Source organism: Sinohyriopsis cumingii, unplaced genomic scaffold, assembly GCF_028554795.1.
Source record: "Sinohyriopsis cumingii isolate HCF-2022 unplaced genomic scaffold, ASM2855479v2 utg002217l, whole genome shotgun sequence".
Classification (NCBI taxonomy): Eukaryota; Metazoa; Mollusca; class Bivalvia; order Unionida; family Unionidae; genus Sinohyriopsis; species Sinohyriopsis cumingii.
The window spans coordinates 459,554-477,917 of NW_028316160.1; the positions used below are offsets into that span (position 1 = coordinate 459,554).

Sequence of the window (18,364 nt, forward strand, 5' to 3'; positions counted from 1 at the left end):
TTTCGTGTTAACATATTAGTATGACACTGCAGATAAACAGGATTGGTTGGTACTTGCACGATCAAATCCCCCGGGGAAACTTGTGATGTGAATGTGTATAAGATATATCCTTGTTGAGCCTGATTTGATTTTCCAAGATCTCTTTGATAATTGCCATCAATCACATCACAAACTAGATTAACCGCGGTTGTCAATGTTATATTAATGATTCCGGGAGATACATGTCTACCGCCTCCGTATGGATCATTATTGTATCGAAGAACAATCGGAGGTGAAGCAAATTTTTCTCAATGATTCGATGATTTTAGGAAAGTTTTTCGAGATAAGATCGTTCAGAGATGTTTTTAATTTGCCTGTGTGGAAAATCGTGGCAATATGAACGTTGGAATATCCGCGTCAGTTACCTTATCATGATAACTAAATAATTTTTAAGTGTTATTTTTTCCTCTATATAATTTGGAATAATAATATTAGAACTTTTGTTATCATCAGCTATATTTTTCACTTCCAAATCAGAAATTCGGCGTAAAATTTTTTAAAAACTATTTCATCACCTTCTAAAATTACTTCTTCGGTAATAACCTTATTAATGAACTCAAGATCTGATATAACCTGGTTTAAATGTTCTATTGTTGAAACTATTTGCTGAATTATATCACTATTGTAATGTTGTATAATGCCTAAAAATAAATTTTGTAGATTCATAAATGATCGCTCATGCTCAGATTTAATTTTATCAGAAAGACTATTAATAAATTCTTCATCAATATATGGATCTTTAGATGATTTAGGTTTGTAATTATATATAGTTCTTTCTATTCTAGGAAGATTTGTACCATCTCATGCTGTAAAAATATCGTCTTACACCTACACTAGTGTACAACCATGAATAATTTTTTCTGTATTCTTGAAGCTCAATAATTATCTTTTTATTTGTGATAAAATAAACCCACTTTGGTTCTGATGGTCCATGATACTCGGGAGGGATTTCAGGCCATCCTAACACCGTTCTCATCGTGGACTGATAAATATCAACAACGTAATCAGGCGAGTTTATTTCGATTGCAGAAGACAATGTTGGTTTATGAACGTTAATATTTTTGATTCTTTTCCCGTTATTGATTTTATTCTGCACTGAAATTCTTCAGTGATCTCTTTGATCTCATACCTACCAGTGGATATCCCAATAACGTTCCAGTCAGGTGTTCCATCGGGTTTATTTTTATTAGCAAACACAAGCAAATTATTTGCTGGTGTACCATTAAATGATTTTGATCTGATATTTGGCCAACTATAATATACTCGTAATTGCGCTAGTGCAATTTCTTTTACTGGAATTGCAGTTGGAAAGTTTATGCTAAATTCAGGATTAGTCGAGCTTACTGAGATCAGTGTTGTCTTGTGCGGGGATGTGTTTGTCACGATCTGCTGGAGTAGCTCAACTGATGTCATTATTAATACTCGTACCTTTAATACCAATGCAGTTGTATATTTTAATCATGTCTGAAAACTCGAAATCAGATATAATTCCATCACTGAGACTCGCTGATAACAACGAAGATAATTTGGAATATGCGACCGTCGCTGTATGTAATTTTATCATGTAGTTGGATAATTTTTCATTCGTGCAAGTACATATTTTTTCTTGCGATGATATTAAGAACACCTGCAATCATTGTTGGAGCTGAAATACATATTGTCACGGCAACTGGTGCCATCATTGTCATTGTTGATAATAATACGCCGGTTCCAGCAACAACAGCAGACACTGAACAAACAATCACGTCGACAATAACTAGCCGTCTATATTTTTTTATTTTTACTGTATATTGTTCGACGATATCTACGGTTACATACCTAACCCTAATGTTTGGATACCTACAATCTATGGTTACATAACTAACCCTAACCCTAACATTTGGATACCTACAGTCTATGGTTACATACTGTCATTATGAGCAAGATCTATAAAATCCAGTTAAAGTGTTCAGCATCTTTTTAAGTCCTTTTTCCCACTCACAGATTTGAAAATATCAGTTGTCTTTGTTATAATACCACCGAATAAGAAATCAGGATTGTGAACAATGAATCCCATAACAAGTTTTAACCAGTGCTGGCACAATTAGGGAATATATATTAGGTGAGTAAATATTTGAATGAAAATATCTAATTAATCTATCCAGTATCTTGCTATACATTTTCCATTTAGAAAAATAGTCATCTTTTATTAATGTTTGAATATTTTGAATTCTTTGTGCCTTTATCTTACATCCATTATTAATAATATTGATTCAGCCCCCTTCAAAGAACAATAACAAATAACCTAAGCAAGCAGATTGGATTTACAGCAACATACAGTCAATTAAGGTTGATCCTGTCCTTACTACACTGTACTGTGTTGCTATATATATATATATATATATATATATATATATGAACACGTTTTTTAACCTAAATTATATATATATATATATATATATATATATATATATATATATATATATATGTATATATATATAGATATATATATATATAACACAAGATTTATGAAAAATTCTGGACTGCACATTGTTGGACTCACTCGGGGCAGTTTACAACAAGAAATAAAATAATATAAAGTTGTGATGGAATCGTAGATGAGCAGGTTCTTGTCTCTATCTCAATAAGAACTAGGCAGTTATGTTTGGACCAAATTCTACATTAAGAACCAGGTAGGATGTTTGGACCGAATTCTACATTAAGAACCAGGCATTTTATATTTTATATATGTTTATGTGTTCACAGATGCCTGTGCATATGTTCCAGGCTTGATACTTTGATTTCGAAAATCACTTAATTATTTAGTGTCAAGCCAGATTCTTCACATTATGTTGTATATATTGTATATATGGTACATAACAGATAGAAGGCCTCAAGGCATCATGTTGTATATACTGTATATATTGTACATAATGAATAAAAGGCCTCAAGATACATTGGTTCTATGACTAATTGAGTTACCTTCTCTAAATAAAGTTTTCATCAACTTCATCATCATCATCACAGTGTGAAGACATTGTCACAAGTAAAATTAAAATTAGACCATGTCATTATTCTCATTGCTGAGACAGAGGGTCACAGGCAAAGTTAATTGCTAAATCAATTCCATTTTCTGGCTTAAAGTGAGAAAATGCCTGTATCTGACTGTTATACATATGTACTGACTGTACAAAAATTCAGCTGGATGTCATAAGGTAATACAAACGACACATAAAACATTATATTGCTACAATCTGTTGGATTAAGTCTAACATTCTGAAAATTTACAGATCAGTGTATGTCTCTAATTATAAGCATATTAAGAGACATCTATTCGTATCTAAAATTGTGACAAATATGTATTAAGATTAAATATAGTTTAAAACAATAATGCCTTTTTCTCCATTACACATACGACTTAGCAAAGGAGACATAGTTGGTCCACCTTGGAATAAAACAATGTTTTGTTTCTGAAATTGTTTACAAAGGGAAATTACCAAAATTATGACTATAAGACACCTTCGAAAGTCTATATAGTGCATGTAATTATCTTCAATGATTTTGTAACACACCCATATCAGTCTGTACACTGTGTCTATTTTTCATGGAATTCATAACACACCCACATTAGTCTATATGCTCTATTTTTTACAGAGTGCACAACACACCCATATCAGTCTCTGTCTCTTCAAGGACCTTTTTCTGTTCCGCCACTTTAGAAATGATAGCACACGACCCAGACTGCTGAATATCCCGTATTTCTTCCTGAACCTCGTTATCAAAGCTGGGGTCCTTGCAGTGTTTGCTCAGGTCTGTCAGTATAGTTTCAACCATTTTCCACTTCGTTTGGAATTCTTGTTCACTCATCTTAGTTGAGTGAGAATGTGCTAGTTCATTTCGCTGTGTACGCAAGTCTCTAACTTGCTTATCCTGCTGACTAGGTAATGTATATATGTTAATCAGAAGAGTGGATGCAAGAGTAATGTCATAATCATTGATATCTGTCTGTCCACTTTGAGGGAATATAATATCCACTTGGGCTCGAGTCAAGACCTTGTTCTTCTGAAGCTGTTGAATTTTAGGCTCATTAGTCTTCATGGACTGATCAAGTGTGCAGTTTGAAGCAGTGGTGTAACAGGTTAAAGTCTTTCTGAGAACTTTAGATCCAACATCTAACACGAGGGAAAAAATCCGTGTGAACCGCTCTCTGGGTAGAGCTGAATGCTGTGGTAACACATTTTCAGCAACTGAAATATCATTTATTGGTTTAGACACATTTCCTTATTGACAAAAGTTTTAGGAATCTAAATAAATAAGCTTCTTAAAGGAGACCAGAAACCAATGGAAATATAGAATAATAATAAAAGTACTATAGCAGAAAACCTTATTCTGAAGTATCATCTGCGACTGTAATGCCAATATTTAAATATTGGCCTATCTTCTAGGAGCTGAATTTCCGTGACCTCGTATGCAAAATTTCCGCGCCTATTCGGTTACTTTCGGGATGTGACGTCATAGTAGCGACTCCGGCAACCCAAGTGGGAGTTGCCAGAGTAAAAGACAATACCGTTTTGCGTTGCTTACGGGTGTAATAGAACATTAAGAAAAGCCTGTGAACATATCTTTTTTTTCTTTTCCGAAAGATAAAGGCATCATGAAAGAATGGGTACATTATTACAAACGAGTCGATTTCAAAGCAACACCATACAGCAGTATGTGCTCGTTTCATTTCTCAAAGGAATGTTACGAGAGGGATCATGAAAAAATAGCAGCTCAAAGATACGCAAATGCTAGGCCTAGACTAAAAGTTGGCGCTGTTCCATACATACCTTTGAACATTTTAAATCCTGGGAAAAGAGTTAAACGTGTGAGTTACGAAAATGGGCAGAAGGACGAGTAAGTGACCACAAAATGCAACAATCAATCCACATATCTTTTATCTAAAACAGCAGTGCTAAAAACAAATCTGATAGCCCGACACCCTGGGCCCCTTCTGGTTTTAGTTCCAGTCCATCCTGTATTCAAAGTGAGGTGCCCGTCAGGCTTGTCGAAACAAAAAGTGTTTGCCTGAGGAAACTTTGATCGCGCTGGTGAAATGAGTAAATGTATTTTCAAGATGTTGACATACATGCCTTAACACGGCACAATCTAAATCAAATCACCACTGTCGTAGGTGAAATTTAGATTTGATTTTAATCAAATCGAAGCTTTGCTAAAAATAAGATTCTAAACCTGCCGTGTTTCAAGAAAACACAATTTTCAGTAATCTTATAAAAATTACATTTAAAAAAAATGCATTGTATACATGTAGTATGCATAAACGGTAATCTGTATTAATTGGAACTGATATAAAACTATTCCTTGGGCAGTTTAAAAAGGAGCGATTAAAAAAAAAGGTCAAAGTTTCACATTAACTGTCTGACAATAGAACGGGGGAGGGACTACTGACCCCCCCCCCTTGCCCCAATGTGCGACCGCCCATTTGACGTGCCTTTTCTCGCTGTGATACGCCTTATTATTCCCCCATGACAAGCCCCTTTTGCATATTCTGGTCAGTTCTGGCTAAATTGCAAAATAGCTAAAGTTTTGATTTAAGTACGCAAACAATAAAGCCTGTGTGACTAATGAACAGAATCCTTATCCTTACATTGATCTTGTGAAAAGGACTGCCCTTCGGACATACTTCCAAGAAACCATGTTCGACAGCGTGTGTATGTATAAGCACCAGCAATTGATTACCAAATAAACGATGCCTATTTTGTTGTTACTTACGATGCCATGGACTTAATTTTAACAGTTCAAATCTGCAGTCACAAGTTACCGTACATCTGGCAACTGTTTTTCTCAAGTTTTATGCCCCACCTTATTTTCTTAGGTTTAAGTCTGAATGCATGTAACACTGTTTGCTGATTAAAATATTTATTCAGAATTAGTTCTTTAGAGCCACATATACTGCATGGTATATTTTGTTTTATTCCTTGTAATTTAATCATGGTAATTAAACTTTTCATATACGGTAGAGGAATGTCGGGTGTTAACTGGCCGAGTTTCTTTGGCGGAAATGGAGATGCGAGTTTGTTTGCAGAGAAAATTTCAACGTGATCATTCATTTAAGCTAATTGGTGACAATTTTATTCTTTTAATTATTTTTTTTTACTATAGTACTGTTGTAGTTGTTTAAAAAATCTGAAATTTACTTGAATAATGTTTAATCTTCAGGTTCTATTTACTGAAGAAGAAAAACAGAAGAAATAAACTGTTGTATGATATTAACTATTTCGTCCAGTGCCGGGTTTAGACGTGTGTGCGTGTGATTTGAATTTTTAACGTAGCTTTAACAATTTTTCAGTCATATCGCTACGATGTCAGCAGTGTGGCAGTTAAGACTGTGGATTGCATACGTTATATTTAAAAATGGTTTGGGGTTGGGTTTTTTCTTCTGACAAATGAAAATTGATAGGCATAATGTAATAATCGGGACTTCGCTGCGCAAAATTGAGAGATATTACGAGATCGGGATGTAGATGAGGAAATACCCCCAAAATCGGGAGGTTTTTCTCCCGGCTTGAGAGTTGACAGGTATGAACTGTCCGGGCTTGTGGAATTTCATTCAGGACTTTAGTTTATTTAAGTCACCAGCCCGGGGCCTGTGCCTAACAAATTTCTTTTAGTACTTACCAGTACAGTACATAAACTATTATATCAGACTGCAGATTCAACTTTTGAATGTGCAACACAAATGTGGTCTCCTGTCTGCCTCGCTCGCCAATGTTTATGTTTGTATTAGAGGACTCGCTAGTATAGCGTCACGGTACCACGTGATCTGTCGTCTCATTAAAACTCGGAAAAACTCGGCAATTTACGGAATCGTGGTATCTTCCACGCAATATAATCACTACCCGCTTACGATATTTCATTTATAAACATTGCAGTCGAATTAAAATCTGTAGAGAATTACATACGTAAAAGGAAAATTTTGATTTCTAGTCTCCTTTAAATGTAATTCCTTTAACAAGATTTGACTTGCAAAAGTATCATCAACTTAATAATAGTAACATTATTAAAAGCAATTATATTTATACAAAACACAAATGTTTATTATCTTCTGCCTTGATCCCAAAATATTTTATAAGGGCATACAGTACTAACTTTCAAATGACCAAATTATATGAATATGACAATCATGTTAATGAAAACAAATAATACATGGCATGCATGATGTTTAAGAGGAGTATCCCTGTTAATTATTCTATGTTCTTAAAATAAGTAATCGACAAAAGCAAAAACCAACAAGTTTTGCATAATTTAACAAATAATATTTTTCCTTAGAAAACAATGCTGAAAATTTAAAATCACTTATGGTCACTTCATTTTAAATTCCAATTATTCCTAGAACTTCTTACACAAGCTATAATGTTTAAAGTCCTGAATAAAGTATAGTGATATTCCAAAATAAATGCAACCCTGAAGTGTTGATGTGCCTGTCATGACCTGCAATTTGTTGAATCACAATAATACAATCCAAGAATATATCCTTAACTGAATTTTACAATAAAATTCAAGTCTCCATTTCCAACAATGTTACATTTTTGTGCACTTTGTATTTCCAGAGAAGAATCATTGAATTAAATAAGTTAAATAAATGAATTCCTGCCCAAAGGGAAAACTGGACACAACAATAATACAACTGATTCTGCTTGGACCTTACACCACAAATGAATAATTTCCAGAAAGAAAAAAAAAAAACAACATTATATAGTTCTTGATTTTATGTCAGGTTGCAATTAACATTTTTAACAATAACTATTACCTAAAGGAAAATTTCATTCTGGAAGATTCTCAATGTTTACAAGACAGAATGTTAGTTACAATTAGAAAATGTGATATACAACAGGTAGATCCGGCAATTCACGAGAAATTTCCAATGTTCTGGACTTTGAGATACAATTGTTTACAAAACCCAAATCAATGAATCAGGTCAGGTAAAAAATGATTTTGATTGTGGACAAGGTCAAGTCCAAAATAAAATTATCCATAGCATACAATGAATAAAACTAACGAACAATGCAACTAAAAAGAAATATGGCTTGGGTCAATATTTCAAGTAACAGCTGACACTAGTACTAATATAATCTCAGAATTAAGGTAATCTAGATGATATACTGTTCATAATGTTTAATATAATATGAATTTAATACAATATGAATTAAAAATACTCACTCTTTGTCTTGTCCTCCTAAAAAGAACAAATAATGAAAACAAAACAATCAACAGCATATGTGACTTGTTGTTTGCTAGAGAAACAGATTACCTAATTAAACTCAAGCATTTTGATCCCGGTAACTTTAAATAAAAAATATAATGAACAAGATAACCAATCACAGGCATTGTATCACTGCTGTTAGGAACAAGGTAACCAATCACAGGCATTGTATCATTGCTGTGAGGAACAAAGTAATCAATTACAGGCATTTTATCATGCTGTGAGTATAAATGTGACTAGTGTGTGTGTTTGTGTTATTTGGATTTTTAACGTAGCTTTAACAATTTTCCAGTCATATCACTACGATGTCTGCAGTGTGGCAGTTTATAGTGATGTGTAGCACTGGGGCATCATGCCGCAGACATGTAACATCATGACCCACCCAGTCACATTATTATGACACCAGGCTGACCAGTCCTAACACTAACCTCTTAATGCTGAGCGCCAAGCAAGACAGCTGTTAGTACCATTTTTGGAAATCTTTGGTATGACTCGGCCGGGGATCTAACACACAACCTCCCACATCCGAGGCGGGCGCTCTAACCACTAGGCCACCGGAGCAGTCGGAACATTAAAATATTTATCCAAATCCCAGTAAAAAAGCAACTTCCCATGTAAAGTTACTCATAAGCTTTCTCACATACATGTACCCACATTAGCCGAGCCTGAGATTCAAATCCATGCTGATAGGTGAGATGGCAGTGATCGCTTAAAGAGAGTGATTTAGACCACTTGGCCACCCAAGGCCATATTAAATGAATACAAATCACATCAATCTATAGGACCAACACTTAACATTTACATTATAACCTTTGTTATCAACAGGTACGAGAAAAATATTTGAATTATTAAGAACTGTAAATAAAGATATGTAATTTATGCTGTCAGCAAATGCAATGGATTGTACCTGTAATGTTTATAACTACACATTTAGATGCTGTTGTTATCTAGTTTAGCACATCAATAGAAATAAAGATATCTTGTTCAATACATATGTAGATTGTTCCAATGCCATCTGACACAGAAACTGATTTAATTCATGCAAAGACAGACCACGATTATTATGACAAAATATTTGAAATTTTATTTTAACACCACTACATTGCTTAACAATTCACAGGCATGCCTATGTGGATGCGGTCTGCTAGGTAACAGGTGTTCTATTTATAGCGTGCTGCACTTTGTCACTATGCTCTATGAGGTTAAAGCAATTGTAAATCATCATGCTAAGGCAAGGAGATGTGGATTACCTCCCAAAATCCTAACAGTTCCTTTGACTCCACACAGTGAGCTCCTCTGTGTGTGCTGCATCTTAATTCATCCGTATTTCGCAGAGTACTGACTGAATGAAGGCCTTCATTAGTCAGTGGTGTCGACTCTTTGCACTTGATGCAGATCTCGAGCTCAGAACCTGGACATAAACAGTCTGAAATTTCAGACAGCGCATTATACAGCTCATCCCTTATATTCATACACAGATGACGGTCAGGGGTCAATTCTTTTCTGGTGAATCGGATCACTGTGGCATGGATAGCAAAGTCATTTAATGATAGAAACAGTTGATGTTGCTCATCAAGATTAAATACACAAAGTCCTCGAAAAAGGAGATGTGTATTTCCTTCCTTCGCTGGTGCCCATTTAGACAAGCATGTAGCCAGAAGGCGGTGGAATACTCCGACATGGATGAAGTTGACTTTGGACTGAAAGCAAAGTGTGGATGTCTTGGTTGTATCTTTGTTCTGTTGTTTCTTCACGTCATTGGGTGCAGGCGTGCTGACCATACACGGTATCCAGTAGAAATCCTCCTGAAGTAGTAAAAGAAATCAAAATCGAATGAAACAATCAGAACCAAAACATCAATATATTACACATTACATGTAAAAATTATTATACATTTTACAAAGTATCAAGGCATCTTCAGAAGTACATAAATACAAGCTCTTTATCCCAATCAACTCTGATCATGGGATTGCATTACTAGTATATTTACTTATCTTCTTTATGGTCTAAGGATCAGATCCATCATCTACAAGTATTGTTAGTCACCTACCCATCCTAGGTCAATGGTTATATCCATAGTATCGGGTTTCCTCCAGCATCAAAAAGATGATATTACACCAGTATCTTAACTGTCAAGGCACATTGCTAAAACTTAGAATAATGTTGTGCAATCAACATTAAAATACATACAGTTTAGTTAGTTATCTTTATTGCACAATACTCACAAAAGTGTAGTAAAATACATCAAATGCACAGTGGGAAGTCATTGTTTATAAACAAATTTATATTCTGCATTCATTACTTGCCAGATGATTTACATAAATCTTTCTTTCCCCACCCCCCCCAAAAAAACATTTTCATATTGTGGCCAAGGCGGTAAGTCTGAATTTGCATGCCATATAAAAAATCACATAAGATTTAGGTATTCAACACCAAATATTTCAGTGTGTGTGTGTGTGATTTGGGTTTTTAACATTGCTTTAACAATGTTTCAGTCATATTGCTACGATGTCTGAAGTGTGGCAGTTTATAGTGATGTCTTAAGCATTGCGGCATCATGCCGCAGACATGTAGCATGATGTCCCACCCAGTCACATTATCCTGACACCAGGCCGGCCAGTCCTAACACTAACCTATTAATGCTGAGAGCCAAATGAGGCAGCTGCTAGTACCATTTTTATAAGTCTTTGGAATGACTTGGCCGGGGATCGAGCCCAAGACCTCCCACATCCAAGCTGGATGCTCTAACCACTACGCCACCGGTGTAAATATTTCAGTAATGGGTGCAATTTTTTTTTCTTACTTTGATTGTATGTACCTTTAAGTGGCAATTGTTCACTTCATTTGGATTATTATATATCAACATTCCTTTGGAAGGTCATTATTTAGATGTCCTGTGAAGTGCATACGGCAAAATCAATGTTAAAATATGTAGACATTTTTGGACGAAATTAACCTAAAGGTGTGATCCAGACAAACCGGATTGAATGTCATGCACTATGATGTCACGATGAAAGCCTTCACAAAGAAAGCTACACGTATTTTTAAACAAATATATACTACCCTAAACTGTGATGATTCCACTCAATGTGTTCTATTATTGACCAAAGTTTAGCACATGGCCACCATTGTAAAAAGAAACAGAGATCAATAATTTTGATCTGGAAGTTTCCTGACAAGTCAAGGTGGACAGCATTCAATAATCAGGATTGAATAGATTTTGGTTAAAGAAAATCAGTGTTAAATTTTAAAAGAACAATTTATATTTAATTTAACAGGAGTAAATACACATACAAGACCCATGTGACTTTCACTATAATGGTAGTAGTTGATTAAGTTATATCTGTATAATGAAAACGTAAGTCAATTGAGATAAAGTCATCATGTTTCATATTTTATGATTATAATAATGAACATAGGAGTGAGATAATTCAGAGCTAAAAATTCTATGTTGTCATTTCAGTCGAGTAACGTGAACTCTGTTACTTAAAACAGTTCTTCCTTCCTGATTGCAAAATTAATACTAAGTAACTACAGGAATTGAAAATTTAAAACATATTAAGAAACACAGCAACATAAAAAAAATCTATTGAATTTTGCCGTAATGTGTTCTGTTAAAACTGAATTTTGATAACCCCAATGCCCGAAACAGAATATTTCTGGTTGTTGTTGTTGTTCTAGGGTTTAACGCCATTTTTCAGCACAAGATAGCCTATACATGGTGGCCAGTATAACTGGTGGAGGAAGAACCCTGGAAAACCCAGGGAAGAACCACCGACCCACGAGAAGCTACTGGCTGGCTTTCCCACGTATCCATTCTGGCCGAGCCTTGGACTCGAACCCATGCAGACAGAGGTGAGATGGCAGTGATCCGGAACGGTGAGCGCTTTAGACCACTCGGGGCCCCGAATATTTCTGGTTTATAATCCTTAAGAAAACAAGAACAATCCATCCATATACACATTTGTATATACATACATGCATACATAAACACAAATATTAACTCAGATAACTCCAATTTGTATCCTTCACTGATAATTGTCTATAATCGGATGTGCACTAGTTTACTTGGTTGAAACCTCAAGGATGCTACATCACACAGAAGAGTGGTAGCGTTTTTTTGTAGTGTAATCAAGTAAGTATTATTGGAGAAACACAATGTACTGAAGAAAAAAAAATTGATTACTCTATTAAATACATTACCTGATCACATTACATTAGAAGAATAGGTTAGAGGAAGAAGAAATTTTGAGCATAATTTATCTACCCGTGCCATTTACTAGAAGCATGATTACTATACGATAAAATTATGTTAATGCTAGTGTAGCAAATTAAAATTTGTTTATACATGTGCGAAGGATAAACCCTCACATCTAAAGTTTCCTAGGCAAATCCAGTGAATGAGGAAAATTCAGGGCTGGATCAAGGTTGCACTTTCATGAATGGGGAGTAGGCAACAAGATTCAGTTTTCCTACTTATCAAGGTCTATACATGCAAATGAAAGCTACAGATGGCAGACTTGGCATGCCAACCTGCTGACTCCACAATGTCTTGAACTGAGACATTATTTTCAAGGCCAGGTTCATACTTGTATTTTGTGAGCTTAAACGCTTATTAGTGTACATATCCGAGCAGAAAAATATGGTGCTGTACCAAAAGTGGCAAGATATGCAGACTTTCGTTTGCCACATGCATACCGCTTATCAATTGCAATGTCTCGAAATATAATCTTAAATATTTTGGAAATGTCTTCACAGGAATGAAACCTGAAATGGCTTGTGAATAGTGTTAGAGTCTTGAAAAATTTCTGCATTAAGAACATTTGATGCAAAACATTCTCAGATTGGTCAAATTCAGGCCAATGCGAGCTGGGGCTCATCATGTTGGAACAGTAGTACCACCTAGCTTTCCCGTAATGGACTCCGGATGTGTACATAAGTCTGTAATTAGAGCAGCATGATGACTTGATTTTATTAACAATGAATGTTTATTTTCATTTGCATGGCTAGTCAGTGCAGAATCTCCCAATTATCGAAATATCAATGACTTTTTTGCATGGAAAGCAGTATGCTTTGTTACCACTTTTTCACTTCTTTGAAGACAATCTCGATAATCCTTTCGTACAATTCATGTTTCGTTGAAGCAATAAAAACCCAGTTATAAAGATGGCTCGTGATTTATGAGTCACTTTGTTTTACTTGTTGACCTCAAATTTACACTAATGTGTGAATTACACATTTGAAGAATATGCATATTTCAGTACCAGTATAGGTTTGAGGTTAATTTACCAAACTAATCCTCTTCACGACCGAAGCTCCAAACTCTTTTTGATCAGTACATCCCAGAAAGGAGATTGGTGTGGAGGACAGTTATCTGGATATGCATGGAATTATAGCGATCTTGAATGTTTAGGCGGGGTGAAGTTGCTATGACTTCTCTGGGTACATACATCACAAACTGAGCAGGTTGTTGGCCCTGGATGCTTCATCTTAGTGGGGCAATCAAATCCCTTGCCCCCCGCATTTCTTAATTATCTTTCTAATCAAAACTGATGGAGGACAGGTGCAAGGCAACATTACCTTCCAGCTCATTTTATAAAGCAGGTGCGGCCAATGCTTCTGGGGTCAGGGAAAAGAAAAGAAATTTCAAGCATTAGATTGGACAACTCCATATTACTCAGTTATCCTCCTTTGATAATGACCTTGATAATGAGTCAACCAGGACACAGAGCTGATCATTAATGTATTGAACTTGGATATCCCCTGATATTGGATATTGTGAATAACAATGAGAATAAGCATGACACAACAACCTAGTTTTCCTTCATAATCAGGACACCGTGTCTAAAAATATGCTCTAACCATATGTAGAAAGCATTTATTTCCATGCAGTTTATATGAAACTCTATCTTGTAAAGAATCCAGATGCCACTCACCGTTGGAGGTCCAGTGATAAACTGGAATTGAAACAGGCTCGACTCTGCATTGAGCAGGATGAGGGACTGGAGGAAACATTTACGTCTAATAATTTCTTGTCCATACATGCCAACCCCTGACGAGGAAAAAGTGTAATCCAAGTAGACAAAAAGAGGAATCCAAGCAGAAAAAGAGGAATCCACATAAAACATGCTAAAAATTCAATAAGCAATGATTTATTTACCCCTCTTGTCTTTTAACATCCTTTACTGTTTCAGGTTTTCATATGTAGCACTTTTAGCTATAGAAAACAACAGATTTTTATCTTGCATTTTAAAACATTTTGTACCCGCTGAGACCATGAATGTTTTGCACACCAGTAGAGCAAAAAGTACTGGGTTACTGAGCCTGGATCTGAATTTCACTTTTATGTTTGTTAACAATACTGAACAATCTCTCACAGTCTGCATTAGAATGGTAAAGAACCAATATTCCTTTCATAACCTGAGAAAGAAGAGGAAATTTATATCTTCCAGTGATTGTGTCTTTTAGCTAGGAAATAAGGTGCCACTGCATGTAAACTCTATCTGCATTAAGTATATTGTCAGGTAGAATCCCAACTTTATACTGCAGGAATTCTCCTTCCAGATGATCCAAGGCAGGCAAGGATGGCAATAGTAAGGGATATCTCTTGACAAAGAATCCAACACTTTTGAAGCTTTTTGACGGTCTATATCATTACATCAGCAACTGAAGCATTTAAAAGCACTTCATCTCCATATGGGAATTTCTGGAGCATGTAATCACAGGCTGTAGCATAATAATCTCTAACATTGTAATAAAACACCTTCACAGCAAGAGTAGAATTGTGTTCTATGAATTCTCTTCCTTCTGCACCAATATCAAGATCTTCGTTATCTTTCTATTAAGAACTCAGTAAACAACACCTCTTCATTTATAAGTCATGTCCTCACTTTAGTTCTGCTGTAAATAAGAAGTAACCTTAGTACTGGAGTTCATAAGATGAGCTAATCTGATGTGTTTCTTTGTTTTCAAGTGTTTCTCCACATCAAATTGACCACCATGCCCAAAACTAAAATCATTTCCGCACAGACTGCAATGAGCATGATGGTGCCCTAGAACACAGAGACTCGTATCGTTGCTTAAAACTGACCTGTTATACATGTACTATATATGTACTATATAGTACATGTATGACAGGTCAATTTTAAGCAACGATACGAGCCCTTGTGCCCGAGAATGGAAGGCTGTATTATGCCATTCATTTATTCATTTTTGAAGGTTTCGTTTTTGTTTTGTTTTTTGTCTTTTTCTGATCCACCTGTGAAATTCTTTGATAAAATATATGTGCTCTAACACAAACATCGACTAGAATACATCTGAAGACTTTTAGCGCCAAACAGTAAAATTCTTTCCACACAGCCTGAAACAGACGTCATGTGATGCCCTCATCTTTAGGGGATTCTGTTATTTTTTGTTTCGTTTATTTTTTGCCTTTTTCTAATCCATCTGTGAAATTATTTGAAAGGATATATTTCCGCTCACATACACGCATCGACTAAAATAAATTATACTTTTTAGCACCAAATACCTATAGACTGGTTCTGTACTAAACATAAATTAGAAAAAAGAATCTGCGAGTAAAGATTCAAAATTAGAAAACCAGCCTGTTCCCTCCTCACTATGCCATACAGCTGCTATAAATAGAATACGAAGTCGAAATTTTGAAAGTAGAACCAGCATGTTTCTTGGTAATAGGAGAGTTGCTATAAATAGAACATAATACTGTTAGGAAAGTGCACGGACAAGCGTACTGTTATATTGCAGCTATGTAGAAGCCGTCTTTTCTAAAATATGGTCTGTGGGATTATTGGGATGTTAATAAAAACAAGAAAACAAACGATTTTTTGGGAAGGTGGATATACCAAAAAAGCATAATCCATATACGTTTACGCGCAATTTATTGAAAAAAAGCGTAATGATTACGCCAAAAGCGTAATGGTTGGCATGTATGCTTGTCTGATGCTTTCTCTGATGCATTAACTATACTTTAAATGAGTTTAGAAGATGCAAAGTTAATTTGTGTTAAGTGTTCCATGTCTAGACGGACAAAATGTTGAGACAGGATAAGAATAGACTCATTTGCATTGATTATCCTGAATTTCAAACAAGGTAAGTAAGGTTGTTAATGTCTTGAAAAATGAACTGTGCATACCAAATTCGTTTATAGTGTGTCGTCTTGGAATGTCTATACCTAGGGGAACCAAAATGTTGAGATGGAACAGGATCCATCTTCTACACAATGAGGGATAAAAAGTTATTCGTGTTGTGAACCAAAAACCAAACTTACAGAATGTATCTGTGGTGTGTCATTCAGGAATGTTGCAGCCGATGCTGTGGATTCATGAATTATTAGAAAGAATGCATGGGAACAGACTGGGTCCTCATGAATCGGTATATGGAAATGTGCACTGGACATGACAAGACTGATAACGTAATCGTTGCATCTCTAGTGCGGTCTCAACAGCCATTTGACTTTGCAACCAGAACTGTTCTGGAGCAGAAGACCAGTTGGTGCAGTATTTGTATTATATAAAATCAGAAAAAACAGATTTTCTTGTGTAAAACCATCCCATTTTGGGGGGTCACATGGAGTTCCATCATGAAAGTAGGATGTCAAAAGTGGACATGGTTGGAATTGCGCAAAAATGTTGGAAAGGGCCTAGTCTGGCACTGAAGGCTGGTCAGCATAGCGTATGGGTGAGGGTGCATCAGTGACAATTCATGGAAGGCCAAAGGAAGGATAAACTGTGTTTCTTTCTATCCCTATCTGCCTGTTTGATAAAATAAGAGAATATTACGTATTGCTGTCACTGCTGAGAATCATTGTTGTGAATTCTATGGCAACAATCGCACTTTCCAATTTATGTTACCTAACAGGGTCATGCCAAGATAGCAGATTGCACAGAATGGGATCTGTGCAAGGAAACTCTTTATACTTTTGTTCTGTATGGCTTTGGAAATGTTCTACTAATTTTCTTCAATGAAGAAATCCATTTGGGGTAGGCTGGTGTCAAATGGTTAGGTTCCCTCTCTCATCTGTCAAAATGATAAACTATTAGGTGGAGAAAAAAAATCTTTGCTATTTGAATTACTCTGAACCACCTTTTCTAAACAAAATTATCAGAATAAAATTCTGCATCCTCCTGTGCTTCTGGTGTGAGTCAGGTATCATTATCCACTGAAATGGATTACAGCAATTGTACTATGTAATCAGGAGAAAAAAAAACGATTATTTACCTCTTTAGCAAAAGCATTTCATTTTTAGTTCAACATTCCAAAATCACTTATCAAGTCTAAGAAATATGAGTATGTGTTATTCAAGCTCATCCTTTAATGCAGTCTAAATTTTAGTTTTACCATCCATGTTAAAAGGGCTATGACACATGTCAAACGAATGGCACTTCAGAGCTTTAAACAACAACAAAAATCTGATGTAACTGAACTAAGGTACCATAAGACAATTGGAAATAAAATAGCTGCCATCTTCTTTGAAGATGAAAAGAATTAAATGTAACAACCTCTGAACAATGGTTGAATTTGATACGCGAGAGAAAAAAAGACCCAAAGAATAACGGAAATGAGATTCACAAGAGTGCATTTAATTTTATAATCTCGTAACCCTATTGTCGATAACTGACAGCATTGCATCAATTACTGAAGTTTGGCAAACGTAGCAATAAATAATAATACACAGTATTGTCATCTCACTGATTGGGTGAAGCAGCATTACAAAGTCATTTTTTGACATTTTTAAATCGTAAAAGTGAAACAGAACACTACCGCCAATTTACAGTCCCGAAAACTGGCAAAATACTACATACTCTTGAGTTTACTCACCAACGTGATAACTCCATGACTTCAAATTATCTCTCCGGTTATAGGATCAGTTACTGCACATATAATGGTTCTGTGGGCAATGAAATTTACTGAATTAACAAGCTAAATTGTGACGGTTCAACCTCGAACACTGCACGTAATTTTTTAACACGAGGCTACAATGGTTGTTTTGTGTTCTTGCAGCTCAAATATGATGTGTGCATATTTAGAGTTCATAAACCAGTCTGCTGACCGTGAACAGGGGGA

General features: G+C 35.5%; 1 protein-coding gene across 1 annotated transcript in view; it reads right to left on the bottom strand.

The window, feature by feature from the left end:
• Positions 1-1,796: 1,796 nt before the first annotated feature.
• LOC149770919 (uncharacterized) overlaps positions 1,797-18,364 on the bottom strand; it is a 62,081-nt gene continuing 45,513 nt past the window's right edge. Inside the window, exons 10-12 of the mRNA XM_089948988.1 lie at positions 9,532-10,086; positions 8,239-8,254; positions 1,797-4,265 (exon numbers count right to left, since the gene is read on the bottom strand). Coding sequence (XP_089805114.1) covers positions 3,667-4,265; positions 8,239-8,254; positions 9,532-10,086 — 1,170 coding nt within the window. The 3' untranslated portion in view covers positions 1,797-3,666. The remainder of the gene's footprint in view (positions 4,266-8,238; positions 8,255-9,531; positions 10,087-18,364) is intronic.